The 17,183-nt window shown below is 34.4% G+C and overlaps 2 protein-coding genes across 2 annotated transcripts; one reads left to right on the top strand and one right to left on the bottom strand.

The window, feature by feature from the left end:
- The first annotated feature begins 316 nt into the window (after positions 1 to 316).
- LOC111054956 lies at positions 317 to 3,961 on the top strand. Its single transcript, XM_022342090.2, has one exon. It carries the CDS (start codon positions 486 to 488, stop codon positions 3,870 to 3,872), a length of 3,387 nt encoding a protein of 1,128 aa, XP_022197782.2. The 5' UTR covers positions 317 to 485; the 3' UTR covers positions 3,873 to 3,961.
- Positions 3,962 to 11,610: 7,649 nt separating this feature from the next.
- Positions 11,611 to 12,856, bottom strand: LOC111054953 (ataxin-3; the record flags this gene model as incomplete). The annotated part of the gene is given in 1 exon segment (XM_022342086.2): positions 11,611 to 12,856. A coding segment is annotated over 1 exon segment (95 nt), but the record flags the coding sequence as incomplete, so codon positions are not given.
- Positions 12,857 to 17,183: the final 4,327 nt, after the last annotated feature.

The raw sequence follows: 17,183 nt of genomic DNA, 5'->3' as shown, positions 1-17,183 counted from the left end.
CTTAGGGTAATAGATATTATAGTTTTAGATTTTTGGAATTTTTGTATTCTGTTCTAGCATAAATTAGTATTAATTTGATGATAACCTCGACACATATATTATATAGTGAGGTATCATTTTGTAATCCCTGAATATTGTTATATTATTGAAAATGTATGAAAAAAATAATATGCAATGTATGAATTTATTTGTCGCCTCTTGACACGACATTATGCGGTCTGCTCAGGAAAGTGACCCACTCTGTCGCTGACTGCATTTGTCGTTAGCCCACTTTGTCGTTGGTGTAAAATGTGTATCAAGAAAGTTTGTAGTCGACCCACTGTTGAGGCATCCCACACATGCTTGGGATTTGGAAGTTTGATTTGAGGTTAATGTGGTAAACACGTGAAAGTAAAATGTGCCATTCATTGATTATTTGTATTATTTGATGTTGGTTCTATTTAAGTTTATCTTCTTATTTATGGTTGAGTTAAACATAAAAGTTAATGTTGGTTTTTAAAATGGAAGACGGTAAAAATGTTGAAAGTGTTCTTAATTACTTTTCTTTACTTAGAGAAGGAACTGAGCAATCTCAAATACAGGCATCTCTTGCAATTTTGGTTCATCTTGTGCATAAACAACAGGCGGAAGATACTGATGATTCTTGTCACGAGCTTCATCTTGGAATACGCCGCATCATTAGAGGTTTAGGATCTCCGAGATCTAGAGCTAGAAAAGGATACTACACCGCATTTATTGGATTGATAAGTACTTTTCCAAATATTTCATTTCAAGCTATCAACGATGCAATCGAAGCTGAATTTAGTAATTATCATCCAGATGAGGAATCTGATGTGTTCAAAGGAATCATTTTAGCTTATGGAGCTATAATAAGTACTGGTGTATTTTTAAAAGCCAGCAATGAACAGATAATAGCAATTGTAACAAAGTTGATTAGTATTAGTCAGAAAAAATCTTACTTCCTCCTTGCAGTAACCGTCTATCTTGGTCTGCTACTTACAAACATTGATCTGGAAAAGTTTGAAATAGTATGGAAACTCATTCATGAAAAATTCATGATTAAGAAGAAATCTTTATTTCTGGAAGCATATTATTTGTTGATGTTAGCTCAGGCCGAATTCCCATCAGTTATTAATTCAAACTATTTGGAAAAAACTATTGGTGCATCAGAAATATTCAGCAAAACTGCTTTGGATATCATCGCTGAGCAATGTGTGTGTATACCTCACGAGTCCTACATTGAATCTCCAATGTATCAATACATATTTAGTAACTTGCTGTCCTCAAAATCATTTGTGAAGAAGGTTTGGAACAAACTGGACGAACAGCTTAGTGCTCCAACCCCACTTCGAATGACTCTTGCTTTTGAAATCTTTAAAATCATGGCAAATAAATTGGGGAAAAAAGATTTCCTAGTGCATGCTTTTACCCCAAATTTTGTGTATTTGCTTGAAAATGAACTGGAAGAGCATGAGAACATTAGATTAGCTAGAAGAGTTGCAATTGATACTTTTTGCAAAATCCTGTTTGCAGATAAAAGTATAAAGTCAAAAAATCTGCTTCTCATCATTGAAAGTTTGTATTTTTATCCAGGTAATTTTCAAATGTTCAGTGGTCTTGGTACAAAATTGTTTCAGTCTTTAATTCATGGTTTAAAAGAAGAACACGTGAAGACTGTTGCAGAGATGTTTCACAATGTACTTACTGATAAGAGTATGAAAGTGATTGAAAAAAGAGGAGATGAAGAGATTAAGCGTCCTTGGAAAGAAAGTCAGAAGAAAGTAAGTATATTGATGCTTTCCAAACTGTTGAATCATCCTTCCATCGTCGGCTGGGCCAACTGGAAAGTGAATCAACTGAAAATAGTCATCGATATAGGTTTTTTTAGAAATGGGCTCTCTCAAAAGCTCACCAGTACTGCTCGGAAAACCATCTACCTGGCTCTAGATCAAAAATGTCAACGATTGACTGATTTACGAACAATTTTGTCTGATTTGGCTGGCTATTTCAATGAAAAACTATGTTCCAGCAATTTTATTTCGGTCGAGTTCAGCAAAGAAACTAGAAAACTGTGGACGGATATGATGCGAATCATATCTTCACTAGAGAACAACGCTACCGATGCTGGAAAGCTAGCCAGCACCACATTTCATGTAATGTTTCTTCAATTTGGCTTGTCCCTCTTCAAGGACCCCAAGATAGGAGCTGAAAATTTGAAAGAGTTGAAAAGCATCTATGAACACGCCAGCAGAAAAGCAGAAGACAACGACCAACTGCGTTGGACTGACGTCATTATTGATCTTATATTGTCCTTGTTGTCTCAGGGAGATAAATCCAACAGGCACATTATAACTAAAGTATTCATTCACTTGTGTCCTTATTTGACCAGTGAGAACGTTCATCAGATGTTGGCCGTTTTGAATCCTAACAGTAAGAATCCTCTTATGGTTGTAAATCAAGAAGCTGATTCTGATGAGGAATATGATGGTGACGAGGACAAAGAAAGCACCGAGGAAAAAGATGAAACATCAGGAGATGAATCTCCTTCAGATGAAAGTGATGTAGATATGAGTGGTGATGATATAGAAGATGACACCAATTACGATAAGCTGCGCGCTGAGTTGCGCACTGCACTAGGAAATGACGCCACTCTCACAGACACTGAGTCTGTGGATCTCGATGACATGAACGAAGACGAGGGAAAACACCTCGATGAGAAACTATCCGAAGCCTTCCGTTTCGTCAAACAACAACAGCAGAAACGAGTCGCTCTTGAAGAAAAAGATTTGTTCGTTTTCCGGCTAAAAGTGCTCGACCTCATCAAAGTATGGACAAAAACCGAACCCGAACTCAGCATACTACTCGATGTAATCTCTGTGGTCCTCATGCTGCTGGAAACCACGATCAAGGGGAATGCTGATGCTGAGCTAGTAGCTAAATTGAAGGCGTTCATCAAAACAGTCACCTCTGTCAAAAAGTACAAACTCACCGAGAAACTAGATGAATCGCTACTGGTACAACTGGTCGAAACAATTACTAGTCGTGATGATAAAACACACTCAGTCTACATATCTATGTCAAGTGAAATTATTGAATGTTGTACGTTTATCTTCAAAGTTACTTTGAGAGAAAATATGGAAGAAACTCATGAGAAATTAGTAGCTGTCTACAGAAACTTACTCACCGAATGTTTCCTTACAAGCAACAGTATAGTGCCTATCGGATTATTTCATTCCATTCTAAGTCTGACTTGGAACGACAGTATAACCCTCGTTGAAGACATCACAAGTATCGCATTCAATGACAAACTTCGTCCATTTCAAAGGTGTCAGACTCTCAAATTGTTAGAGGCTTACTTTAGAAACAAGCGTCAACTAACTGAACAATACATGACAAGTAATAAGAAAAAACTAAGAAAAATCACGAATGAGATAATCAACAACGGTTTATCTGAACTGGAAAACAACTACTCTGATAAACTGTACTTCAAGTTTGTGCAAACTAAATCTGCAATTAAGAAATGTGTTGTTTCAAAAATAGAATGGGCCTCTGTGGAAAGTGATCTACAGCAGATGTGGCAAAAGAAAGGAAAATCGTCGTCCAAATCCACTTCACAGCCACCAAACAAGAAGAGGAAAACAGAAGACAGAAGTGAGCCAATGGAAACTGACAATGAAAGTGACAAGGATGAAGAAAGAACGAGTAAGGGAAACACTACTAGCAACGGACAGATGAAAAAGAAGAAGAAGAAGCGAAATAATAGGATACTTACGAAAAAGGAGAGGAAACTACGTCGTGCTAAAGAAAGCTCCAAAGGTATGGATAAAGTGTTCAATTTCAGCGCGTTTTCCAATAAGCTTGTTAAGAGTTGAGCTAACCAGAGAAACATCGGAAATGTAATAATTGATGAACTGTTTTTTTTTCATGTAAGTAGTTTGAATAAATCCTAATTTTGAGTAAACATTTTTTTATTTGAAGAAGCTCACAGTTCAAACTATATGAGGGCCTTAGTAATCAATATTTTCTTGGTCAGAGCAATTTTCATGGAGAATAATTATTCATTACTGTAAAATAATTATTTAAAATACACAATAAAAGCTATATAAATAGAACTAAGGACTTCTGCTACTGTTAATATTGACAGAAGAACTAAAATACAGAAGGAAATTTAAAAAATGAAACTCCAAAAACAGTGTCCAGACCAATTCTTCGGTCAATATTTGAAGTAGCAGAAGTCCTTAGTTCTATGTATAATACTTTCATTGGATATTTGAAATAATTATAATACAGTTATAATATTCCAGCAGTAGGTTAACTGCAAATCCGAATAAATCTTCAACTGCAAATCCGATGGAATTATTCAATTAGGCTACTATAGTAAAAACGTTCACCGCACACAGTGGCAGGGGTGAAAGTCCTCTGCTGAGCGCAAAGCAAGGAGCATGCTACCCACCCCAATATATTTTTTTATTGTGTAAAATTACTAATTCAACAAAGGAGTTTGTTTGCGAAGCATGGGTATATACTCGTTTGTAATAATTTTATTGTTACACGAATTATGAAGTTTCTACTATTGAGTAACTGTATTTATTTTTTTTTTATTTATTTATTCATAATTTTTACAAAGAAGCACTGATTGGGAGAGAAAAACTAAGGATATTTCTTGTACTATTACTCTCCCAAATTTAGATAACATTTTAAAAGTCCGAAATAGGATTATGGTTTCACATTTTGACGGTTGAAAACAGAATAAAAAACAAAAATATCACACTCAAATCACCATTAATTGGAACATTTTTGCTTAATTTGACAAAATTTAGTGCCAGAAAAAGCACAACTCACTATTCAGAAAAGCTGTTTAATTATTGAAGTATAGAATGTAGGTACTGGGTAATACCGTTCTTTGCTAATTGACATTTATTTTCTCTACAGGAAATTTTAGTCTTCTAATTTTAATTTTTTGTTCAGTAAAATTCCAGTTAGGCTATAATGGCTTATGTAATTTAAATGAATAATTACTACGATTATAAAAATTGATTAAAATGAAAATTTTTATTTTGTGAATAGTCTTTTCAAATGATACAGTAATGTGGAATGATTTATAAAAAAATCATGTCCTGGAACTCGGGAAAAGACCGAATAATAGGCATGCATTTCATGTAAAAAGACATCATAGGTTTGTGCACCTCGCTTCTCAAAACTTTTTACTGATGACATATTTGAAAGTATTTCGATTTGGATACTATCAAGAGTTGACTACTAAAATGGAAAACATTTCTCAGGAAAAACTTTATCATTCTCAATTTTTGAGAAATTAGCCCCTGAAGTTGAAATCTTTAGGGTGATCCATTTCCGTTTTAATAGCATAATAGCAAATATTCATGAAATTTTGAGGAATTTTTTCCTGGAATGAAATATTTGATTTATCAGAATATCAATTCTGAGAAGGAGATAGGAGAATTTATTCTAGTTCTAAAGAATAACTATAAATTAAATAAATTTCCCCATTATTGATGTATGAATGAGAAATCAAATAGGCTTATGTAATTTTTTATTTTCAACCTATTCCGAAATGGATCACCCTAAAGATTTAAACTTCAGGCGCTCGTATTTATTATGTCACATCTCTGAAAGGAAAACTGAAAATAATTGACCGAGCAAAGTGAGGTCTAAGATTCAAGTCGACGGTTTAGCATTTCTCTTAATGTTTGAATTATATCATCCTTATTTAAAGAGTTTGACAAATTTACTACAGAACTTGAGTTTGTGGCCTAGGCCACAATGTTTATATGTTGCGCATTTACAGCGAAACGCGGTAATAGGTTGTCATGAAATTTGACAGGTATATTCCTTTTTTAATTGCGCGTCGACGTATATACAAGGTTTTTGGTAATTTTGCATTCCAAGGATAATATAAAAGGAAAAAGGAGCCTCCTTCATACGCCAATATTAGAGTAAAAATCAGACTATAGAATTATTCATCATAAATCAGCTGACAAGTGTGATTAAACAGATGTGTGGAGAAGCCAGTCTATTACTGTATTTCCATAATAGTCCAGTCAATATAGACTAGTAGTTCTGTGAACAGTAGACCTCGCGCAGTTATAACGACGTACAAACCATAAGCACATCCACACTGATACACTAACTATTTATTTGATCAGATCATGCTTACACAAGATTTAATTATCATATAACGCTTTCCAGAATTTAGTGCGAGAAAACCAGATGACATCTAGGCGCCCAGACAAGCTGTTATAAGTTCTTTGCATCCTATTTAATAGTGCATAAAAATTGCATTCAATGAGGCATGCAATTTATAGTCTACACAGCTGTTGATTTTTTACCAAGTTACATTGAGATATTGCATTACATGCGATATAGCATGCAATAATTTATTATCAACTCGACAGCTGATTTATGATGGATAATTCTATAGTCTGATCTTTACTCTTATATTGGCGTATGAAGGAGGCTCCTTTTTCCTTTTATAATATTATCATTGAAATGCAAAATTTCCAAAAATCTTGTATATACGTCAACGCGCAATTAAAAAAGGAACATACCAGGTATGTCCTGTCAAAATTCATGAAAATCTATTTCCGCGTTTCGCCGTAAATGCGCAACATATAAACATTTAAACATTAAGAGAAATGCCAAAGTGTTGACTTGAATCTTAGACCTCACTTCGCTCGGTCAACAAAAAAAGGGGGTGTGCTTGCAATTTATATTGTAGTTCTGATTTTTTAATATATTATTTGGGTACATAAGAGAAGTCCAGAACCTTTCTTCATCTGTTCTTCATGAAGAACATTTCTTCATGCAAAATTACCTTGTGCTAGATACAGGGTGGCCCAAAAACCTCGTATTTTCAGTCATTTTCCAGTTAGTTTTCAGCTATTTCTGCCAAATCTCGTAATCGAACAAAAAAAAATTCTCTCGCCTTTTTTCTAGAATATGAAATTCTGAATAAAATGAGATCATTTGGAACTCTCTATCTTAAATGAGTATCAAGTTATGATTTTTCAAAAATGAGTAAAATTTGAAGAGAAAATCAATTTTTGATGAATTTTAGATTTTGATCAACAATATCTTCCGGTTGTTACCATTTAGATGTACAGTATAATTCAAAATCCCTCTGGGCGTATTTTTGTGCTCTACAATCTGAGATCAGGTAGAGCGCTCTATCTATATATATAAAAGCGAAATGGCACTCACTCACTCACTCACTCACTCGCATAACTAAAAATCTACCGGACCAAAAACGTTCAAATTTGGTAGGTATGTTCAGTTGGCCCTTTAGAGGCGCACTAAGAAATCTTTTGGCAATATTTTAACTCTAAGGGTTGTTTTTAAGGGTTTAAAGTTCGTCTTTTACCATGTATATTCTTCTTCTCCCAATCTCTTAATTATAATTGAAATTTCCATATCATATGTTACTATAGAACTATAATCTAGATAGAGTACCTCTCCGAAACAGTTGTTAACTGGCAACTAAAGTAATAATTTTGTCAGGTTGGCATTAAGTTGAGTTGATTTTGTTAGGTTGGCACCAAGTTGAAGATTTAAATGCATTTATCGCGGAAAAATTGATTGGGCACTGCTACTTCAATCCTGGGAATATTATATTACTAGCCGTCAGGCTCGCTTCGCTCGCCATATCCGTTTAGCCAGACGTTTAGTCTGGACCCCCGACTGGATTGTCCTAACATATGATAAAAATGCTCAAATGAAAAATGCAGGCGAGCGAAGCGAGCCTGCTGATCTCATTCTTGGATGATCCAGTCGGGGGTCCAGGGGGCGGAGCCCCCTGGCTAGGCGGATATGGCGAGCGAAGCGAGCCTGACGGCTAGTCTCATATAGATTTACAGCTACACCTGACAACAATGCTCCTTGTATTGTGAAAAACACCTAATCTTCAGCTTCAACCATCAGCTTCAACTCACATTGATATTTCGCACAATGAAATGAGTTCATGAGATTATTCTCTATGAGAATCACCCATTAGATGCACTTCATTTCAGTATTTCCTAGTGGGTAGGCGCGCTTAAGGACACCTTCAAGGATCAAGTCATTGTGCAAAATATTAATGTGAAGACTATGTAATAGGTGATATGGTGATGATGGTTGAAGCTGAAAATTAGGTGTTTTCCACAATACAAGGAGCATTGTTGTCAGGTGTAGCTGTAAATCTATATGAGATAGAGCGCTCTACCTGATCTCAGATTGTAGAGCACAAAAATACGCCCAGAGGGATTTTGAATTATACATCTAAATTGTAACAACCGGAAGATATTGTTGATCAAAATCTAAAATTCATCAAAAATTGATTTTCTCTTCAAATTTTACTCATTTTTGAAAAATCATAACTTAGTACTCATTGGAGATAGAGAGTTCCGAATGATCTTATTTTATTCAGAATTTCATATTCTAGAAAAAAAGCGAGAGAAATTTTTTTTGTTCGATTACGAGATTTGGCAGAAATAGCTGAAAACTGGAAAATGAGCCGAAAATACGAGGTTTTTGGGCCACCTGTATCTAGCACAAGGAAATTTTTCATGAAGAAATTGGTTCTGGACTTCTCTTATGTACCCAAATAATATATTAACAAATCAGAACTACAATATAAATTGCATGCACCAATGTATATAGTGACTGGACTATAAGGTCCATAGTTTCAATCAGGTAGGCTACTTGTGGTTGAGAATACTGCGCGAGGTCTACTGTTCACAGAACTACTAGTAATAATGCCGAGTGTCCTGGCTGGCTCACGTCTGGTGTTGGATTTTTCAGGTCGCACCTGATCAATTACAGGGCCTCTGACATGACTGCTCTTAGGCAGCCGGCACCTATTCTTATAGTGAGGACCACGTTATAATGACAGTGTTTGATTAGCAGTTGTATTGCTATCATTCAGCAATAAAGCGGAAAGCGCTATCTCTGCTCTGTTGCCAGATCGTTTTTTAACATTGTAGAAATATAATTAACAAGATTTTCATCTTGATTATGAAAATTCATTATGAAATCATTGAAAAATATAATTTCTTGCTTGATAAATAATTATAAATATAATTAATCATTTCAAACGAGAATGAACAGTTAATATTACATCAATAAACCGGTATCAGTTACCATCCATAGAAGGCATTGACAAGACAGAGGATCGGCAACGTTGTTCTCCTATCTTTCTCCACTGCCATTATAACGTGGACCTCACTATAGGAGTATGACGGATCTCCAACAATTTTGATGAAACTTGGAGTATAGGTTCGTGAAGGAGTACACAAATTATTTTTATTTTTTTAATCATTAACAGGTCCCAACTCTGGGAAAACTTGCTAAAGGGCCTTGAAAAATTATTTATTCGTCCTTTAAGTAGCAGCTGATCAACAGAAAGTTTTCCATAGTCTTTCGAAAACGAGACAGTGCCGGTTGTACAAAAACAGGTTAAATTTTAATCGTGAATGGTTTTACTAAAACCAATCAGAGAACCGCTTCTTTTTGAAAAAACCTCAGATTAGTTCTCGTGAAATTTATCACGATTGAAATTTAACAGGCTTTTGTACAACTGAGCCTTATGAGAGCGAGTGGAAAAATCTGGTGTGGCGCACTCACACAATTTTCCTTGCCGTTATGAAAATTGATCACCTGACGCTAGTGTTCTCGCGCATCTCAAGTCTACTATTCAAAGATCTGAGCCAGCTGGTGATAGGACAATAACGCTTTAGACACACGAGGTCTGCTATCTCTTCGTAGTGAATGATTTAATAGAACCAACAGTTGCCAACAGTTTGCAATTTAATAATCACATTTTCTCGAATTTCAAGCTTATTTTCAATTTTAGGTGAAAATGTTACTGGACATTAATTGCAGAGAAAACCAATAAGTGAAATCTTTTCCACTTGAAATTTTTTGTTTAAATTGTATATGAAGGCTGATAATTGAGAATCTAAAATCAAACTTTGCATAGATGGGGCGAAGCTCCTGAAATTTTTACAGATATGGGACTTGCTGCAGTTGATAGGGCTTATCAATGACTATTTCAGGTATAAATTTGATCAAAATCGTTGGAGCCGTTTTCGAGAAAATCGCGAAAAACCCTGTTTTTGACAACATTTTAGCCGCCATCTTGGATTGCATTTGATCGAAATTGTTCGTGTCGCATCCTTATAGTGTAATGACCTTACGTTTCAAATTTTAAGTCATTCCGTTAACTGGGAGATGAGATATCGTGTACACAGACGCACATAAACACACACACACACACATACAGACCAATACCCAAAAACCACTTTTTCGGACTCAGGGGACCTTGAAACTTATAGAAATTTAGAAATTGAGGTACCTTAATTTTTTCGGAAAGCAATACTTTCCTTACCTTTGGTAATAGGGCAAGGAAAGTAAAAAGATGATAACAGCAAGAATTACCAAGCTGTTGTTACCAAATTTGGCGACGTTATTTGAAAAAATTGCATGATTGAAGAAACATCTGGAAGAGTAGGTACAGAAAGTAATTGGATGATAGCAAAGTGTTCATATAGTGAGGTCTACGTTATAATGGCAGTGGAGAAAGATAGGAGAACAGCATTGCCGATTCTCTGCCTTCCCAATAAGGATATAGCTGATACCGGTATATCTGATGAGATATTTACTGTTCATTCTTGTTGAAAATAATTATATTTTATTCAAGAAAAAGTATTTTTCAATAATTAAAATGATACATTTTCATAATTGAGATTGAATATTTTGTTAATTATATTTTTAGGCTAACTGCTTACATTGTTGAAAAACCATTTGATAACCATGCAGAACTAGGGAAGGATAGTGGTATCTACTTTGTGGAATGATAGCAACACCAAGGCTAATAAAATACTGACATCATAACGTGGACCTCACTATATAAATGAACATTTAACAATGGTACTGTAGGCTATGTTTGGAAAGATCAATTTTAAATTGCTTTGCTATCATCCGAGTTGGAGCAGAGCAGAGCAGAGTAAAGCAGAGCAGAGCAGCGCAGAGAGAATTAGGGATACAGCGGCAGAGATGTTGCCGTGCTAGAGCCGAAGGCGTTTTGTGCTCTTAAAGCTGCGTTTACACCAAACTTATCAACAAAATGTTAATAAATTAATCCTTATAGATTCTATAAGATTGAACATAACTTATCATACGAAGTTCCGTTCAATCTAATAGAATCTATCAGGATTAAGTTATTAACGTTTCGTTACCTTTTGGTGTAAACACAGCTTTAGTGAGTGTTTCAACACCTCATGACGATACGCGTACATAGTTTCCTCTCTGAAAGCACTGCATCGACTGACTCTGATCGTCAACTTGGCTTCTAACAAACTACTATGACTCTAATCATCACTGTAATTGGCTGATCTGGTTCTCCATCTCCCTCCATTTCTCTGCTCGGCTAATCCCACAAAGTAGGAGGTTGTTCTAATTCTACTATAATTTCTCCAGTGTCTGTTGTAATACTTAGAAATATGGAGAAAAATAAAACTTCAACAAACTATTTACAAATTATTGTTCATTTTATACAGAACATTTTGGCCAGTAAAAACAATAGAAGATATAATTTAAATTAAACTTTAAAAAATCTTGTTTTTTTTTGACCACAAAGTCCATTAATCACAGTATGTTTTAATTATTAAGTAATTGGCAAATGTTGACTAAGCCAACAATATTATGTAGTTGCAAAATTCCTAAATTGGTAAAGCTACATTCTCATTCGAAAATCACCTACAATATTATTGAAATCTGCAAACATTCATAATAATTATTTAGCAATGATTCTATTTTTGCTTGAAAGGTATTTTTTGGATTAAACATCAATTGAAATAAATCCATCTATCGCAAGATTATATTTTAGTTTGTCAGATATTTTTAAAAGAAAAACTCTTGGAATAGATACGTACACAAGGGAAGGGTTCAATAACGTTTGATGAAGTAGTTGATTCATTTTTGTGAAAGCTCTTATTTCAAATAAAAAAAAACTCAATTTTTATTCCAGAGGTGAATCTTTGGAGAAATATTTTTTTTTCAAAAGAATCGACATTCGATCATATAAATTTTGTCATGTATTTATTGCTTAAAAAATATATTTGTTGATAAAGTAGATACATAATCAAGATTTTTCGTTAAATGGAAATATTCAAGTAGTATTAATGATACCTTCTGATGAAATTTTAGATGTTTATTATTATCAAATCAATGAGTCACTATTTTCACATTTTCAACAATAATTCATTACCGAATTGTCAAAGTCCGCGGGCACGTTTTAAAGCTCAAAGCCCATATTCAGCGTGCCTTACTACTTCTACCTAACAGTACAGTATGCTGAAGATGAGACCGCCAGTAACTTGAAACGCGTCCGGACTTTACAAGTAAGGTATAGTTAAAAAAGTAAAAATAGTGACCTACTCATTGGATTATTTCCTAGCCCAGATGAGATAAAATCCGTGAAAGAAATAATTGTTTCATTTTACTTGAAATCCATTAATTTGTTATGATTAAAATAGATTGCGACCAAATTTGAGAAGAAAGTAAGAAATCAACTCTGAATCGAAATTATATAATCATATAAAGTGATAAAAAATTGTGCTTATAAGATCCACTCACAATTGGTTCAAGGTATAAAACCTAAAACTTCAGGTCAAAGTTAAATGCTTTCTTATGTATTAGAACGTCCCCTCATATTTCATTATTGTTATAATGGAATAATAAAGATTAATCTATTGCTATAGTGCCGACAATCACTTTTGGAGTAGACTGGATTCTTGCTGCCTGTTCATCTGGCTTTCGAGGTAAGCGATTCTCCGCTCCCTCAGGTCGACAAGGTTAACGTCAGCTGTAACACAAAATAGACATGAATTTTTGAAAGTGTTCTTAGGAACATTCACATACAGCCTAGGTAAGATAAGATAATATCTAATATCGGGGACCGAGCTTCGCTCTGGAGTACAAAAGCATGAAAAAAATATTACGAAAGAAGAAATTATAATAACATTCATACAGAAATGTTCTATCTAATCACAGTAAATTGAGATTAATTCCTAGAGGAATGCAAAAATTTTCCTCACAAAGGCCCAGTTGCACAAAAGCCGGTTAAATTTTAATCCTCATTAACTTCACATGATCCAAATCAGAGAAGACCATTACAAAAAGATGGATCTACTAGAATTAATCAGGATCGAAAATAGCCAGGCTTTTTTGCAACCGGCACTAAGTACCTGATTGAATGATTACAAAAGTTCAACAGCTGAGTCATAATTTTGACACAGTCCCACACACATGAACTCGCTCAATCACTTCCATCACCAACATACGACGAAATAATTATCAGCTGTTTTTCCAAGGATGAATAATAATAATTATCATTTTAATGTCCTTCAGCGAGTTTTCCCAGGGATGAGACCTAGTGCAATCGAATCTTTATATTATAAACTTACTATGTTCTGAATGTCGTGAGAATCAGAGCGGTTTTCGAGATCCGGTGAAATACAAACATCTTAACATATAAACAGAAGTTGCTCGTTTAATAGTATAGGATTTATTGATAATTGATACAGGGCTGTTGCCTATGGTAACATTTATAAAAATTGACAATATAAAATTAAATCAAACTTAATAGAAACAATTATTTAACAGTTCTGCATCAGTATTAATCAATTACAAAAAAAAGAAAATAATATAGACACATGTGAATAAATAAATAAATAGGTGTTAGTAAACACTGGTAGGGGTAGCACTGGCTGCTTCAAACGTTGCTATAGTGTTGTGTCTATTATTTTTCGTATTTAATTGTGTTTTCGGTAGTTCTTCATCAAAAATTGATGAATTGTTCAGAGAGGTTAGTGACGGCCTTGCAGTAATGTGTGAAACAAGTGAGTAATCATTGGAATTTGAATCAATCAGTAATAGACTTCTGTTTCTAACCTACTTGACAGTGCAAGAGAATCACTATTAGAATACATCTGTAAAATCTGACAAAGCATTTATTGGAACAGGTCCACTTCGATACTCGTTCCGTTACTACGTAGACGTCATTTTGTCCGTTTGCACTGTCCGGTGACGTCACAGTCACGGTTACACGTCACAGTCATGTTCAGGATTGCGTTCTCTAATATTATTCGTTGTTTCAATTTTAATATTTGTATTATTCAATTTTTGGTATTTTATTTCGTCCTTTAGGCATCTTACTTTCAAGATAATTGCTACTTTTTCATCAAATTTTCGCGAACGTTTTGCTTACGTTCGAGCGTTTCCGGCTTCTTCTTTGTTAGTCGAGCGTTGACCTAGCTTTTTGTCTTTCGATCTCTTCTCGTCAGTGAGTGCACATCGCTTATGCGGTCTACCTTTCTTCATCCAAATTCATCTGTTTACTGAACGTTTTAAATGTGAATTATTCCTTCAAATTAATTCTTCAAATGTATTCATCAACTGTGATGCAATTATTTATCAATTTCTTCGTGTATTTACGCTGATAGACTTTGTCAAGATTCCATATTCTCATGTTGGCATCTATCGCCATTCTTCTAACAACATGGCTTCACCACTTGAAACTCAGACTTTCAATTTCATCATCTCTACCGTTTGGAAATCAATCTAAAAATTCCACAACTTGGAATTCGAGTTATTTGTTTGGAATTCTACATGTTCCTGTGCACATTCCCATTGGGGGAATTGTCTGTTGTGTTTGATGTTTCCATTTTTTCGTCATCGCTTGCTGAACGTGCTGTTCCTTGGGGTACCGTGGATTCTTTGCAGGTCCGTATCACAGAGACAAGTTCTCACAGAGACAAGTAGTGTTTTTGAACGATATTAGTGTCACAGAGACAAGTTTCATATGAACAAGTATTTTTATAAATGACAGTCTCACAGGAACAAGTTCCCATAGAGACAAGGTGAGTCTCACAGAGACAAGGTGAGTCTCACAGAGACAAGGTCAGTCTCGCTGGAACAAGAAGAGGGGTAGAGTCCCATTCGAACAAGTGGAGTGTCACAGTGACAAGGTCAGTCTCACAGGAACAAGGTTGGTGTGGTGTGTTGCCTACACATGAAGATGACGGCATTCCATTTGTTCTAATAAATTGGATGTCATCTGTTTTTTAATATATATACATGTATATTATGGTGACATGAATAGAATAGAATGACTGCCTTTATTTCTCTCAGAGAGCGAAGTTAGGGCGCAGTCGACCCTCTCTTACACTCAACTCTCTATCAAGTATTATAACAATACAAGAGAATAATACAAATAATATGATTAAAAACAAACAATAGTTAAGTTGACTACTTATTTAAAATAATAACAAATTTTAAATTATTAAAAAGAAAGAGGAAAAAATGACATTGAAAATAATTCATAACAATGCTGAATAATATTTACTGTTACTTCATCACTTTAGTAAAAAATGAGACACTAAAGAATACAATACAGTAGGCCTACATAGCAACTGAAGTGTTTGCTATACATTTCATTTCCTACTTATTATCACTATGTAAATCTCGTAGTGGATAAGTAAATTACATTATGATTTATTTAAATAGTAAAAAAGAATCTTCCTTCAATCAACAATCAACGTGACAAAAAACGCTCCTTCAATCCACGTGACATGCATATATAAATATTTACATATTTGAATTTAATAATTATTTCGCTAGGGGGCACCCCCGAGACCCCCCTCGATTGGGGGGCAGGCCCCCCAGGCATCCCAGTACGTCCCCTCCAATGTCAAACAGCTATCTACGCCAATGTTCATCACTATAATTTCATAAGTTTTGCAAATATTGTGCAACATGAACTTGAGGGTAGGGTAAAAACTACCCTAAGAGTGGACTATGACCTTCCAATTTTTCTCCCATCTTTCTTGTAGTGTTGCATGTGAGATCCATAATATTGTATTCATCACTATCAATTTTTGTTCACTTTATATAAAATAATAACCGGACGTTTTTTTCCACCACCCTTAAAATGCAATGTTTTATAAATTTATTTTTAAAATTATAATAAAGATCGATTTCTGCTTTACATTAGTGCTCGTTGTGTTCATCAATAACCCTTGGACATATTAGAATCATGGAAAAACATTATATCTTGAAATATATTGAGATATTCAATATGAAAGAAGTGGGTCCCTGGGACCGAGGGTCACGACTAACATCGGGAAAAAATAGGGTCAGGACTAGAAGGTTAACCCTTATTGCATGCAATTAAAAATCCACTCGACAGCTGATTTATGATGAATGATTCTATTCTGATTTTTACTGTAATATTGGCGTTCAAAGGAGACTTTACCTATTGTATTAACCTTAAAATGCAAAATTTCCAAAAAAAAACTTTGTATATACGTCGAGGCACAATTTAAAAAGAAATATAACTGTCAAATTTCATGGTAATCTATTGCTGCGTTTCGCTGTAATTGCGGAACATATAAACATAAAGAGAAATGCAAAGCAGTCGACTTCAATCTTAGAACTCACTTCGCTCGGTCAATAAATCGAAATTTAAAGAAACCACAAATATCCTGGATGAAAAGGGGAATCAATTGTTATGTAGATTTAAATCTGAATGTCTAGGATCTACTAAACAGTCTACTAAATTCATCATTTTTTCTCCACAGGAGAAACGTTTAAAGCTGGCATCAAATGATGTCACCATATTATTAAATAATGTGTGTGAAATAATTATTAAATTCAAATATGTAAATATTTATACATGCATGTCACGTGGATTGAAGGAGCGTTTTTTGTCACGTTGATTGAAGGAAGATTCTTTTTTACTATTTAAATAAATCATAATGTAATTTACTTATCCACTACGAGATTTACATAGTGATAATAAGTAGGAAATGAAATGTATAGCAAACACTTCAGTTGCTATGTAGGCCTACTGTATTGTATTCTTTAGTGTCTCATTTTTTACTAAAGTGATGAAGTAACAGAAAATATTATTCAGCATTGTTATGAATTATTTTCAATGTCATTTTTTCCTCTTTCTTTTTAAAATCCATCAACACCACATTTGTCAAGATTGAACAGAAAATAAGGATCTTATGGAAAAATTAGATCCAATTTCTTGAATAACTAAGAAATCAAGAATAATTTTTTTCAGTAAATTCATTTGTCAAGGGATCCTAACTCAACTTTTTCTGAAACTGAGCAACAAGCACACA

Source organism: Nilaparvata lugens, chromosome 6, assembly GCF_014356525.2.
Source record: "Nilaparvata lugens isolate BPH chromosome 6, ASM1435652v1, whole genome shotgun sequence".
NCBI classification, from domain to species: domain Eukaryota; kingdom Metazoa; phylum Arthropoda; class Insecta; order Hemiptera; family Delphacidae; genus Nilaparvata; species Nilaparvata lugens.
The sequence above is the reverse complement of the archived record's forward strand: the minus strand, read 5'-3'. Positions and strand labels throughout refer to the sequence as shown.